This window comes from Bubalus kerabau, chromosome 4 (genome assembly GCF_029407905.1).
Source record: "Bubalus kerabau isolate K-KA32 ecotype Philippines breed swamp buffalo chromosome 4, PCC_UOA_SB_1v2, whole genome shotgun sequence".
Taxonomy (NCBI): Eukaryota; Metazoa; Chordata; class Mammalia; order Artiodactyla; family Bovidae; genus Bubalus; species Bubalus kerabau.
Window position 1 is genome coordinate 33,828,238 of NC_073627.1, and position 14,696 is coordinate 33,842,933.

The 14,696-nt window shown below is 44.4% G+C and overlaps 1 protein-coding gene across 1 annotated transcript in view; it reads right to left on the minus strand.

Moving 5' to 3' along the window:
* The window catches only part of DNAH9 (dynein axonemal heavy chain 9), a 288,583-nt gene that overhangs the window by 185,072 nt on the left and 88,815 nt on the right, over window positions 1–14,696 (minus strand). Inside the window, exons 25-26 of the mRNA XM_055576493.1 lie at window positions 11,907–12,146; window positions 11,411–11,571 (exon numbers count right to left, since the gene is read on the minus strand). Of these exons, the coding sequence (XP_055432468.1) occupies window positions 11,411–11,571; window positions 11,907–12,146 (401 nt within the window). The remainder of the gene's footprint in view (window positions 1–11,410; window positions 11,572–11,906; window positions 12,147–14,696) is intronic.

Consider the following 14,696-nt stretch of genomic DNA (forward strand, 5'->3'; position numbering starts at 1 on the left):
CTCTTAGGCTGAGCTCTGCCTCCACACTGGCCCCAAGGCCTTCCATTTCTGCCAGTCTCAGGCTTCTTCCAGACCTTTGAGACCTCCTGTAGCCCTGAGTATCCCCAGGACGAATGGCAACTGCCTGGACAGGGGAATCCTGGCCCCCAGCCAACTCTCCCAACCTTTTACTGTCCCATGGCTGCCTCTTCTTCTCAGCTAGGGGGCAACACAGACCTCATCTTGCTGCAGCAGCAAAGCTCTCAAGGAATCTGAGAGCCCAGAAGAACAAGGTTCCACAAAAATAGAAATCTCATAGGAAACTCAAGAATCTCCCAAAACAAATACTCAGATCTGGGTGTCAATCTCTTTTTGAGCATCTACTGAGCTTCTGAGTATCTCCAGAAGAAGCACTTGGGGGAAAATGCCAAAATACATACATACATATGTGTGTGTGTATGTATGTGTGATTTAAGAGAAGGCAGTGGCACCCCATTCCAGTACTCTTGCCTGGAGAATCCCATGGATGGAGGAGCCTGGTAGGCTACAGTCCATGGGGTTGCTAAGAGTCGGACACAGCTGAGAGACTTCACTTTCATGCATTGGAGAAGGAAATGGCAACCCACTCCAGTGTTCTTGCCTGGAGAATCCCAGGGACGGGGGAGCCTGGTGGGTTGCCATCTATGGGGTTGCACAGAGTCAGACACGACTGACGCGACTTAGCAGCAGCAGCAGCATGTGTGTGTGTATATATATAGGCAATTGCTCATATATATTATGGGCAATTATATATATATAATTGCCCATAATAACAGGAACTCTGGAGCTGGAAGGAATTTCTGAGATCAACTAATCCAATCCCCTTAAATCACAGATGGATAGATTGAGATTTGTGGGTTTCCCAGATGGCTCAGTGGTAAAGAATCCACCTACCAATGCAGGAAACATAGGATACATGGGTTTGATCCCTGGGTAGGGAAGATTCCCCTAGAGGAGGAAATGGCAACCCACTCCAGTATTCTTGCCTGGAGAATCCCATGGACAGAAGAACCTGGTGGGCTGCAGTCTATGGGGTCACAAAAAGTTGGACATGACTGAGCAGGCATGCACAATGCAAAGAGACTGAGGTTAAGGGAGGGAAGGTGGGCTGTCTAAGGAGTTCTAGTAACCAAGGCAGGGACAGTGGGCCTTTAGCTTGGGCCATGAGGAAAACACAAAGGAAAGAAAAGAGTATTCCTCTCCTCTGTATGTGTTGGGAGGGGTGGGGGGCACTGGCATTATGGTTGGGCCACTGAGCCAACAGGATGTCCTATTCTTTGGGACACACACTCCTCCTCCAAGATTCTGTCTGCAGTCTCATTAGACTGTCCATCTCTTTAAATGTCTAAGTCGCTGCTTCAATCTGCTCCTGTTTCCTACTGAGAGGGCAGATCACGTTGTTGTGGTTCAAGGCAAGGACTCAGCAGTCAGACATACTAACTTCAAAGCTTGCCTCTACTGCAAAGCCTTTGTGAAATCCTCCCAGGTTAATAAACTTTGGTGCCTTTGAAAAAATGTGTCACTGAGGGTCTATCATACAGGATTTTCTTTGCACAAAGGAATTTAGATAGATCTGCTGCCTCAAAAACAACTGCAGAGACTTCCCTGGTGGTCCAGTACATTAAGACTTTGCCTTTCAAAGCAAGAGGGTGTGAGTTTGTTCCCTGGTCAGGGAGTTGAGATCCTACATGTTTCTTGGCCAACACACCAAAACATAAAAAAAACAGAAGTGATATTGTAAGAAATTCAATAAAAAGACTTTAAAAATGGTCCACATTTAAAAAACAAACTTTAAAATAAACAAAAATAAAACAACTGCAATTATGAAAATGGCAGGGAATCACTGACTAACCCCAACATGAATATGCATTAATTTAGTTTGATTGCTTATCTGGAAGACAGATTTTTAATGTTAGAAGAGATCTCAGAGGCTTGGCTCTTTAACCATGCCACGCTGCCTCCCATTAAACCCTTCAAATACTGTCATGCAGCCTTGTCTTCCAGTAAGACATGGTTTATTATTTTAGAAGCTGGCCCCTTCCACCATGGGTTGGTTCTAATTGTTTGAAAGGCCTTCCTAGTATTGAGCTAAAGTTGGTTTTATTTTCTTCGGGCAAGCGATGTCTACCGGCTTTGTTTTTATCTGACCCACCAGGCTCTTGTGAGGACAAGATGAGACAAGAGATAAGACAGTGCCTTGGAAAGTAGAAAGCTGATCCACTTTCAAGGTATTATCTGTTAAGATAATAAATACAGGAAATGTAGCTTTCCCTTTTCTTTCTTTTTTTTTGATACACTCATTCAAATGGCAGATTAAAGAAAATATCAAAGGTGCTATATCTTGATTTCAGCTATGAATAGACTTGAGGCTATTCTAGCCATGTGGTTTGGCTAATCTTAGAGTTGGTGAAATCACAGCTGATTTTATTCATTTCCTATTGGTATACACACACACACAAAGAGGCTTTTAAAAAAAACACCCATTTATAATCTCATTTCTATACATAGGAATCCAGGTGGCTCCTCTACTGATGGTCTCACAGGGTCAAAATCAAGGAACCAGTTGACTGGACTCTTACCTGGACCCTCTTGGGGAAAGAACCTGCTTCCAGTCTCCTTTGAATTCTTGGCCAAATTAAGCTTTACCAGTTGTAGGACTGAGGTCCTCGGTGGAATGTTTTAAAGAATTTTTACTGCAAGGCAGTAGATGGGCAGAATAGGAGATAAATTTACAAAGACCAACTTTTTCCTATACACAACTGAATTTTGATGAGATTCTGTTTTTCAGGTTTTTCTTTTATGGACTATATTTTTGCTGTTGTAACTAAGACATCTTTGCTTAATTTCATTCATCAAAATTAACAACATTTGCACTTCAAAAGATGCCATGAAGAAAATGAAAAGATAAGCAACAGGCTGGGATAAAATGCTTGCAAACACATATGCAATATATCCAGAATATACAAAAAAGCCTGAGAACTCAGTAAGAGTACAAACAGCTCAATCAAACAATAGACAAAAGATATGAACAGAAATTATGCCAAAGAATATATACAAATGGCCAATGAGCACATGAAGATATGCTCAATATCATTATTACAGAAATACAAATTAAAACTCAAATGAGATCCTACTTCACATCCACTAGAATGGCTACAATTATAAGACATAATAATAAATGTTGTCAAGGATGTGGAGAAATGGGAAGCCTCACACATTGCTGGTGGGGATATAAGACAATCAAGTTACTTCAGAAAATAATTTATCAAAAAGTTAAACATAAAACTGCCATACCACCCAACAACTCCTCTCCTAGGTATTAACCCAAGAGAAATTAAAACACAATGTCCATGCAAAAACTTGCAAGCAAATGTTCACAGAAACACTGTTTGTAATGGCCCCAAACTAAAAATTACCTAAGATAACTGGATAGGCAAAATATGTCATTATCTGTAAAATGGATTATTGTTCAGAGATAATAAGTAACAAATTACTGACACATATTTTATAAGGAAAAACCCCCAAACATCACATAAAATGAAACAAGCCAGACACAAGAGACCACATGCTGTAAGATTCCATTTATAAGAAATGTACAAAATAGGCAAATTTATAGAGATAGAAATAGATTAGTGACTGCACAGGACTGTGGGTGGGAATGAGGATTAACTATAAATGGCCATGAGGGATCCATGAGGGATCTTATTGAGGAGCATAAAAATGTTGCAATTGATTTATGGTGATGTTTACACTACTTGATAAAGTTACTAACAATCATTGATTATACACTTGGATGGGTAAAATTTTTGACATAAAAGAAAGCTCAATAAGTTGTTTTAAATATATATAAATTTCATTATATATATATATAATAAAAAAACCTTATATAGGAATAAAAAATTTAAAGCTCCCTAGAGGTAACGATATGCAGCAGCAGCAGCAGCAGAGGTAACAATAAGAAACACTCAAATCTATATGAAGATGTTTATAAACCTTTCTAAGAAACACAACTGAAGGTGTTGCAGGAAGGGGGACCCCTTCCAGGGCCCGAAACTGGGCTCTTGTCTAATACTCGGAAATGAATTGTCTGAGGAGACACATGTGCTGACAAAGCAAGAGATTTTACTGGGAAAGGGCACCCGGGTGGAGAGCAGTAGGGTAAGGGAACCCAGGAGAACTGCTCTGCCACAACTCACAACCTCGGGTTTTATGGTGATGGGATTAGTTTCCGGGTTGTCCTTAGCCAATCATTCTGACTCAGAGTCCTTCCTGGTGGTGCACACCTTGTTCAGCCAAGATGGAGGCCAGTGAGGAGGATTCTGGGAGGTGGTCAGACATGTGGGGTCCCTTTTTGACCTTTCCCGAACACTTTCGGTTGGTGGTAGCTTATTAGTTCTGTGTTCCTTGCCAGGACCTCCTGTCATAAAACAACTCATGCAGATGGTTACTATGGTGCCTGGCCAGGGCGGGCGGTTTCAGTCAGTGTGCTTCCCCTAACAAAGGTATGAACAAAGAGAAATAGATCACGTGTTACAAAGATGTGAGGCCATGTTTTCAAAATTAATTTGAAGGTTTTAAGCCTCACCAATTAAAACCCTAATCATTTATATTTTGGGACTTGACAAAATGATTAAAGCTCATTTGAAGGAAGAAAGGAAGAGCTTAAAAAAAAAGGAAAATGCAAATAGATGATACCTTGCTATAAAAATATTACAACCCACAATACAGCTGCAGTCCTTAAAAAGTACAGCATATAGATGGATGAACATAATGATGAAACAGAGGAAGAACAGATAGGCTGAGGCAATTTGATAGACTCAAAGCTTTGAATAGGGTGATGGTTACAAGTATCTTTTCCCACTCAGTACACTGTCTTTTCATTTTGCTGATGGTTTCCTTCATGGTGCAAAGGTTTTCAAAAGAATGAAATTTTGCCATTGGCAACAGCATGGATGGCACTGGAGGGTATAATGCTAAGTGAAGTTAAGTCAAACAGAGAAAGACAAACACTGTACATTTTCACTTCTATGTAGAATCCAAAAAAATAAAGTGAATGAATATAACAAAACAGACAGATACACACAACAAACTAGCAGATATCAGTGGGAAGAGGGTTGAAGAGAGGAATAATATAGTGGAAGGGGATTAAGACTTGCCTCTCTGGTATGTACAAAATAAATAAGATACAAGGATGTGATGTACAGCAAAGGGGATAGAATCAATATTGTATAACAACTTTTTAAAAATGTATTTATTTATTTGGGCTTCCCCGGTGGCTCAGATGGTAAAGAATCGGCCTGCAATGCGGGACTAAGCACAGCACGTTTATTTATTTACTTTACGGGAGTCTAATTGCTTTACAGTGTTGTGTTAGTTTCTGCTGTACAACAAAATGAATCAGCTATATGTGTATATATATCCCCTCTCTCTTAAGCCTCCCTCCCACCCCACCCCCAATATTTTACAATAACTTTAAATGGAGTATCATCTATAAAAACACTGAAATCACTATGCTGTATACCCCAACCTAATATTACATTGTAAATCAACTATGTTTCAATAAAAACTTGAAAACAGAGGGTATCATTTTGCTATGGGTGTGTGTGCTCAGTCGTGTCTGACTCTTTGCAGCCCTACGGACTGTAGCCTGCCGGGTTCTTCTGTCCATGGAGTTTTCCAGGCAAGAATACTGGAGTGGGTTGCCGCTTCCTTCTCCAGGGGACCTTCCTGACCCAGGGATGGAAACTGCGTCTCTTGCTTCTCCTGCGTTGGCAGATGGGTTATTACCACTAGTGCCATCTGGGAAGACCATGACTTTGGTAATTGTGGCCTATTCAGAAAATCACTGTCAGACTCTTGCATCAATTATATCTCGCCCACTTGCCTTAGTGCCTAAGAAATCAAGAGGTTCTGCAAATGGATAAGCAGTTGACTAAGACAATCCTTCCAGTAGGGGGCTGTGTGTGAAGGTGAGGGAAGGGGAGTGAAGCGGGAGATCCTCCAAAGATGAAGAGGCAACCTAGGAGAACAGCTTTTGTTCAGCATGAAAAAGGATCTCCATTTAGCCCTTCAACTTAGCATTGTGTTCAAGTCCTGGGACAGCGGCTGAGCCATTGTACCTACTTATACATTCTGGTCCCATCCAGGCGGTGGGACGTTCCGAAGAAACAGGCATAATCAGTCGGACGTGCAGTAATGTGGTTGTGCCTTGAATGAATGTGCAGAGGCTGTGCGGATCAATTGTCCATTTGATTAATTCCTCTGGCAGGAGAGAATTAAATGTACTTAAGCAGGACACCAGCAAAAACTCAATGCTCTTTAAAATGCAATTTTCTGGGTGGAGGCCGATTTTTTTTTTTTTTTTCTGGCCAAGACATTTCTTGAGATAATAATGGAAGTCAATGAGAAAATGGAATTTGCCGTATAAGTATGCACTCCACAGTAGAAGAGCATCTCATGTGCAGAACAAGGTCAAGCTCTGTACAGTATTCACCGATCTTTGCAGTAAATCAAGTTCCTATTTGCATTCTTCCATAGGAGAGGTAATAATGCCTATTTTGGTAATAAGTCATTGTCCAAACTTTACCCCGTCCCTCTAGGAGGCATTCAGCATTAGAGTACTACTGCTGCTGCTGCTGCTAAGTCGCTTCAGTCGTGTCCGACTCTGTGCGACCCCATAGACGGCAGCCCACCAGGCTCCCCTGTCCCTGGGATTCTCCAGGCAAGAACACTGGAGTGGGTTGCCATTTCCTTCAGCATTAGAGTACCAGAGATCTCTAACTCCAAAAGAGGCAATCATCGCCTTCAACGCATGGTTAGGTGTGAAGACCCAGGGAAAAGGAAAGTCATGCACTTTTTATTACTTGGAATAACGTCTGATGTGCCAGGGGAGAGGAAGGAAATACTCTGAATGGTATGGGGAGCTGAATGCATCAACCCAGGCCTCAGAAATCATTTCACTGCTTTTACACAATGAATATTTCTCAAATGCCTGTTACTTGCTGGACATGATGTTGAGTCCTGGGGCACCATGGAGCAGTGAGCCAATCAAAGTCAATGCTTTTGTGGAACATAGAGTCCAAAGCTAGAGACAGACATTAATCAAGTTGCTCAAACATATAATAGCTTCATTTCTCTGCTCTGAGTGATATAAATTCCCAAACTGTTAGCTCATAGTCCAAGGCAGGCAAAAAAAACCTCACTGTCAGAGAGAACACCCTTCCGGATGCCCTTCCTGTTTAGAACAGGTGTCTTGCTGAGAATCACCACAAAGGCAAAGACATGTGAGAGGGTCCCCTGTGAATCAAATTCCAGGTAGGAAAGCTTTTCCCTGTACCCACAGCGAATGAGCCCCTCCAACTGATCATGATCCAGTGAAGCCCTAGTAAAACCCCTGAGACACCCGAACCCTCAGAGTTGCTGCTGCCTTTACTGTTCCAGCTACAGAGGAATCTGCCTCTCCCCCTGAACTGACGCTGTCTGCCTTCTGTCCTCAGCTGGGGCAGGGAGCAGGGTGGGTGCCCAGCTGAGAGCAGGAGAGAGCATAGGGTCTGCTTCTTCTTTGGGAGCCAAGGCATAGACGGAGTCCCATGTGGACCCCTCCTTTGAGTCAATCCCCTCTTCCCAATTCTGTCATTCTTACGACCTGGGTTTTCAACAATGAACTATCATTCATTCACTGCTGCTGCTGCTGCTGCTAAGTCGCTTCAGTCACGTCCAACTCTGTGTGACCCCAGAGACGGCAGCCCACCAGGCTCCCCTGTCCCTGGGATTCTCCAGGCAAGAACACTGGAGTGGGTTGCCATTTCCTTCTTCAATGCATGAAAGTAAAAAGTGAAAGTGAAGTTGCTCAGTCGTGCCTGACTCCTAGTGACCCCATGGACTGCAGCCTACCAGGCTCCTCCATCCATGGGATTTGCTAGGCAAGAGCACTGGAATAGGTTGCCACTGCTTTCTCCAAATTCATTCACTTAGAGATAGTAATTCAACATCTACTGCTGCTGCTGCTGCTGCTAAGTCGCTTCAGTCGTGTTCGACTCTGTGCGACCCCATAGACAGCAGCCCACCAGGCTCCCCCGTTCCTGGGATTCTCCAAGCAAGAACACTGAAGTGGGCTGCCATTTCCTTCTCCTATGCATGAAAGTGGAAAGTGAAAGTGAAGTCGCTCAGTTGTGTCCGACTCTTAGCAACCCCATGGACTGCAGCCTACCAGGCTCCTCTGTCCATGGGATTTTCCAGGCAAGAGTACTGGAGTGGGGTGCCATCGCCTTCTCCTCAACATCTACTAGGTATTGGTAAAAATAGCAACAGATGAGACAGACAAAGATCTCTGAGAGGAAAAAGTTTACATTCCAAAGGGTACTGTTGCCAAGAAGGCAGAAGGTAAGCTCATTTCAGAATGTGGGAGATGCTGAAAAGTGAAAGTGAAAGTTGCTCAGTAGTGTCTGACTCTTTTGTGACCCCATGCACTATGCAGTCTATGGAATTCTCCAGGCCAGAACACTGGAGTGGGTAGCCGTTCCCTTCTCCAGGGTATCTTCCCAACCTAGGGATCAAACCCAGGTCTGCTGCACTGCAGGCGGATTCTTTACCAGCTGAGCCACAAGCGAAACCCAAGAATACTGGAATGGGTAGTCTATCCCTTCTCCAGTGGATCTTCCTGACCCAGGAATCAAACTGGGTCTCCTGCATGGCAGGTGGATTCTTTATCAGCTGAGCTACTAGGGAAGCCCTTAGAGAGAGGATAAATGGGGGGATCCTTAATGTTATTTGTGTGTGTACGGGTATGTGTGTGTGTGTCTGTGTTTGAGAGGTGGGAGAGGTTGTCTTTTAGAAAGAGTGGTCATGGAAGGTCTCCTCAGAGTGAAGAGCAGAACAAGAAAGGATGAGAGGATGACAGTGGAGCAGAAAGCATAGGGAAGAGCAGTCCAGACAGAAGGGACCACACGTATTCAAGGTTGTACCTTGAAATGAACTTAAAAGGATCGAGGAACACAGAGGAGGCCAGTGTGGCTGGACTGCAGGCTGTGAGGCCTCAGGGTGGTTGGCAGGAATTACGATGTTCCACAAGGAATTCATATTTTAGTCTAAATGTGGTGGGGAGCAGCTGGAGACAGTGATGTGACCTCTACAAGCTCCCATGAAACAGAGAGATGCAAGAGTAAACAAATGAGTGGTTTGAGCGGGACTCTGGGTGGAAGATGAATTACAAAAATGAAAAGCATGGGGGGAGATGGACCAGGAGGTCTTCCTCTATGGATGATGCTGGGACCTCCAGTGACTTTGAAGTTCCCACACCCCTATTCGTTCCTCAAGCAGAGTGATTACAATTTCACTAATTGTTATTTGGAAATATATCTGAGGATTTAGCCAGAATACAGGCGATAATACTTAAAATAGGCAGAGAGAAAATTAAGTAGAAGATGGCACGGATTCTATTTGGCCACTTTAACCATCACAATTTACGATGTGTCTTCATTACCTACAGTTTGCTTATTCTGGGTAAGCCAGTCACTCATACGCAGGTCTTTTTGCAGAAGAAGAGATTTAATGTTCAGTGGAATTATAAGGGGAAAGGGCACCAGCATTTAACAGAATTTATAGAAATCTCTGCAGAATTAATATACCATTTCTGACACGGATCATGACCTTATCTCCCTGTCCTCTCTGTCCTTTGCCCACATTCTTTTGTCAGATGAATCTTTACAAGTTTTCGTCCTTTTTTACTCCTCTGATGAAAAAGTTTCAATAGTTGATCACTCCTTACTGGATAAAGAATATGATTTTCACATTTCACAGTTAGACTCTTTCCTATCTTACCAGGCTCATTCCTGACTACTTCCCCCAAAGTCCCTCTTCCAAGAACATGCTTTAAATTTTCCTATATCCACATCTTTGCCCACAAAATTCCAACCAGAACGCTAATCCCTAGTTCTTCAACTTTGGGGCATCCCAGACCACTTTAACAATTAATGGATGCTATAGATCCAACTTATGGCAAAAAGAGAAGGGGTGACAGAAGATGAGCTGGCTAGATAGCATCACTGACTCAATGGACATGAATTTGAGCAAACTTGGGAACAGGGGAGGACAGGGGAGCCTGTCATGCTGCAGTCCTTGGGGTCACAATGAGTCAGACACGACTGAGGGACTGAACAACAACAGTGTATCTTTTCAGTAGAAAAGGTGACATGTGCACAGCTTTTCATGGATAGCCTGCCAGTCATCCGAAAACCAACTGAAATCCTATTAGAGTCCTATTGGGCCTTCAGGGTCCAGATCAGACACTGTCTTCCCTGGAGTGTTCCTGGTCCTCTTCTTCCTACAGTGGCTGAGATCCTCTGTGCTCAGAGGCCACTTACTTGGAAGCCTGTAGTGAGTGGCTCTGTGCCCTATTCTGTACTATGACCTTGCACATTTTCCCTGTGCTATTTATTTCAGTGAGTTCAGTTGCTCAGTCATGTCCAACTCTTTGCGACCCCATGGACTGAAGCACACCAGGCTTCCCTGTCCTTCACTGTTTCCCTGAGTTTATTCAAATTCATGTCCATCGAGTCAGTGATGCCAGCCAACCATCTCATCCTCTGTCATCCCCTTCTCCTCCTGCCCTCAATATTTCCCAGCGTCGGGGTCTTTTCCAATGAGTCAGTTCTTATCATCAGGTGGCAGAGTATTAAAGCTTCAGCTTAGGCATCAGTCCCTAAAATGAATATTCAGGACTGATTTCCTTCAGGATTGACTGATTTGATCGCCTTGCTGTCCAAGGGATTCTCAAGAGTCTTCTCCAACACCACAGTTCAAAAGCATCATTTCTTCGGCATGATTTTTTTAAACTTTTGTTTTTCTTGGTTGTGCAGTGCAACATGCACCATCCTAGTTCCCCAATCAGGGGTCAAACCTGAGCCCCCTTCATTGACAGCACAGAGTCCCAACCACTTGACCACCAGGGAAATCCTTCCCCTTATACTTCTGAAATTTTTATCTACACATGTCTTATTTCCCTCAACAAAACTGGAGTTTAAGTTTTAGTGATCTCTGCATTTCCAGTGACCATTAGTCCGCCTGGCGTAACCACTGAGCCCATGCGCTCCAGAGCCTGTGTGCCAAAACTAGAGAATCTGTGCACCACAATGAGAGATCCTGCATGCCACAACTAAGACCCAAGACAGCCAAATAAATAAATTAAAAACAAACAAACAAACGTGGCCCACTGATTTGCTCTGGGGTTTGCTCTGATCAGGGTTCTGTCCTATGCCATTTCAGTTTATTTTGCATCTGTTGGGTTAAGTCTGGCCCTCCCCCTGCAGCCTCACAGACAAATGGCAAGTGACCGTGGATGGTGAGAGCCAGACAGCAGAAGGCTCCTGTGTCAGTGGCTGATGCTAGTGCTCACCTGTCTGTCAAGGGCGTGATCACCAGGCGAGGGGTATTTCCCAGGTACTCATAGGAGTATAGAAACTGGGCATCACAGATGTTGGCGAAGCAGTGTTTGGCCTCGTCATCCCATCGGTGCCTTAGCTGGGACAGCCAGAGGAAGGCCTGGGCGTTATCTACCTAGAGAGGGCGTGGCAGAGTAGGTTGGTGAATCACAAGATTCAATAGGTAGGAGGTGGCCCCGTGGCCGCAGGATCCATGGGGCTCGGGTGTTGTGCCCACTCAGGAGAGCAGCACACTACCTGGTATGGCACAGAAAGCACGAGCCGCTTGGATGCTGCTGTTTTGCTGGGGTTTTTACGGTAGGAGCAGCCACCTGGATCCTCTCCCAGATCCCCGACTGGTGCAGAGTTTGGAGCCCCTGTGTTTTGGCCACATGTGAGCTTCTCCCAAATCCCAATACTTGTGGTATAGCTACCCACAAAGAGTGGTACTCTTGAAAGTCCGGGACTCACCTTCTGAGCAATCATCTTGGCCACCACGTCCCGGGCATGGACATCGATGGTGCATATGGTCATGATCTTCTGACGGTCCCCCTTGGAGAGCTGGCCAATGAGCATGGTGATGAGGGTTTTGAGCTGGGCCACTTGCTTCTTGTAATAGTCCTTCATGGCATTCTCATAGCCTTCCTCCAGCCTTGCAAATGCCATGCCCACCTCTGTGGTCCACCAGATCTGGGTACAGGTCAGGGCCACCTATGGCACCAAGAGTTGCTTAGGAAAGCCATTACCAGGACTGTCTCTCAAACCAGCCCACTCTCACACAGCAGGGGCTGAGAATATAATCGTGTGGGTGATGGACATCCCTTCCCTCCCTCTTCCACCAGCACTGTTCCCTTGAACATGTGCTTCTAAGTCCTCGGAGATATAAAGTGGGTACAACACAAGTGGGGAGAGTCCTTTCTGCTCTTGAAAAATGTACCATTTGGTTGAGAACAGCTAAAGGCTCACTCAGGTCAATGTTAGTTGCTTTTAGAAATTGCTACACTGACCTTTCTGTTTTTGCTTCTCAGGCCACAGCACCTTTCCTGTGCCTGGGAGGATAACAAAGTCTTGATTGGACATCTCAATGATACTCAGTCTTTGCTCTGTTCTTCTGGAAACCCTTACAGTTGAAGTTTTGTAGTTGAGTGAGCCACTGCTGATTATGTGTGGCAGATTTTTTTCTTGCCCATAGTACTTACACTATATCTTTAAAAATCTCTTCAAACTTTTAACTTTGAAAAGCCTGCTCTTTCTTTAAATTGGAGTCTGATTGCTTTACAACACGTGTTAGTCCCTGCTGTACAACAAAGTGAATCATCAGTTTATATGTATACATATGTCTCCTCCATCTTGGACCCCACATCCCACCCTTCTTGGTCATCACAGGGCACAGGGCTGAGCTCCCTGTGCTATTCAGCAGCTTCCCACTAGCTACCTATTTCACACATGGTAGTGTATACATGGCAATCCCATCTCCCCATTCTCCCCTTCCTGCCCTGTGTCCACACATGTCCGTTCTTACATCTGTGTCTCTAACTTTAAAAGGTCTACTCTTCGCAGGTCAGGAAAGATGACACTGAAATTCGGTGTGGCCACTTTGATTTGTTGGAGAAGGAAATGGCAACCCACTCCAGTGTTCTTGCCTAAAAAATCCCATGGACAAAGGAGCCTGGTGGGCTATGGTCCATGGGTTCGCAGCAAGTTGGGCGTGACTGAGCAACCAAACAACAACAACACTTTGATTTGTATTCTTCAGAGATTCAAAATAAATAAATGGAAAAAGTGATTTAAATGAACCTTTCTTCTGCTTGCTGAGAAACAGAAGATTTAATACGGAAAATGCATAATTTTGATTCTGCATGGTGAAGAATTTAGAGACATGGATCCTCTGTGGTCCCACTTGGCTCAGGAGACACTGCTCTAGATGAATCTGTCAGAATGCAGGAAGAAACACATTTTCTTGCCTCAAAATTCTGATTCAGGCAAACAAGGAATCCTGGTGGGAATTATTCACTTCATGGAGCAGAGAATTCTGTTGTAGTAAAAAGTACTATTCTTGAATTTACCTGTTCTTTTTTTGCCTTTGGATTTAGGACATGTTTGGATTTTTTTAGAGGTTCCTCCTGCAGTGTGATCTTGTCAGAATGGTCTGAACGTGATGTGCAATTGTACTTGCGACTCCTGTAGCCCACCAGGTTCCTCTGTCCGTGGGATTTCCCAGGCAAGAATACTGGAGTGGGCTGTCATCTCCTTCTCCAGGGGATCTTCCGGACCAGGGATTGAACCCATGTTTCCTGCATTGGCAGGTGAGTTCTTTATCACTAGCACCACCTGGGAGGCCCCTTTCCTTCTGCAGCACTGGCTTATTTCTCTGCTCTGTCTACTCTCACTGTCAACATTTCCCGCCTTCTTCTCCCTTCTCAACTACCGGCAGTGTGATCTCTTCGCTACAACTTCACTAAGATGGCCTCACCAAGGTCATGGATGTTCCTTAGCCTCTTTACTTGCCTTGACCTCTTATACGTGTGTGGCATAACTGACCTCTTACCTGCTATCAACGCCTTCTGTTTTAGTTTCCGTGATTACCATTCCCAGGTATTCCTTCCATCAGAAAAGGGACTGTTTCTCATTCTGCTGCCCTGGTTTCTCTGCCTATGCAGCCTTTGGATGATGCTCGTGGGTTTGATCTGCAGCCTCAGCTTGGTCTACACACTCTTACCTAACTCCTATGGCTTCAATCACCACTAGATATCTGTAACCCCCAAATGTCCCAGCAGTAGTATTGGGTTGGCCAAAGAGTTTGTTTGGGTTTTTCCGTAGGATGTTACAGAAAAACCCAAATGAACTTCTCGGCCAGCCCAATACTAGACATTAACAGGGAAGGGAGGGGTGGTGTACTGCAGCCAAGGTCATTAAAAAGTAACCTCATTAGCTCCCCCTCTTTCATTACCCTCCTGAGATCCCAGGAAAGGACTTAGATATATCTTGGAATCACATCACTCCCAAGCATGGTCTATAAGAACTGTGTCCCAGTTTCCTCCCCCGAATCCATCTGCTGCCCCTTGCTCCCTCCACCTGTTACTCATGCCTCAAACACATTGACTCTTGCTTGCATCTGAGCCTTTGTCCACATTCTTTCCCACACTTGGGTGCTCTTCCCTCTGTCTTTCACCTGCAACTCCTATTTCAAACCTCAGCCTAGAATCATGTCTTCAGGAGGGTCGTCCCCAGACCCCATTAACCAGCTCCCAGAGGACCCCG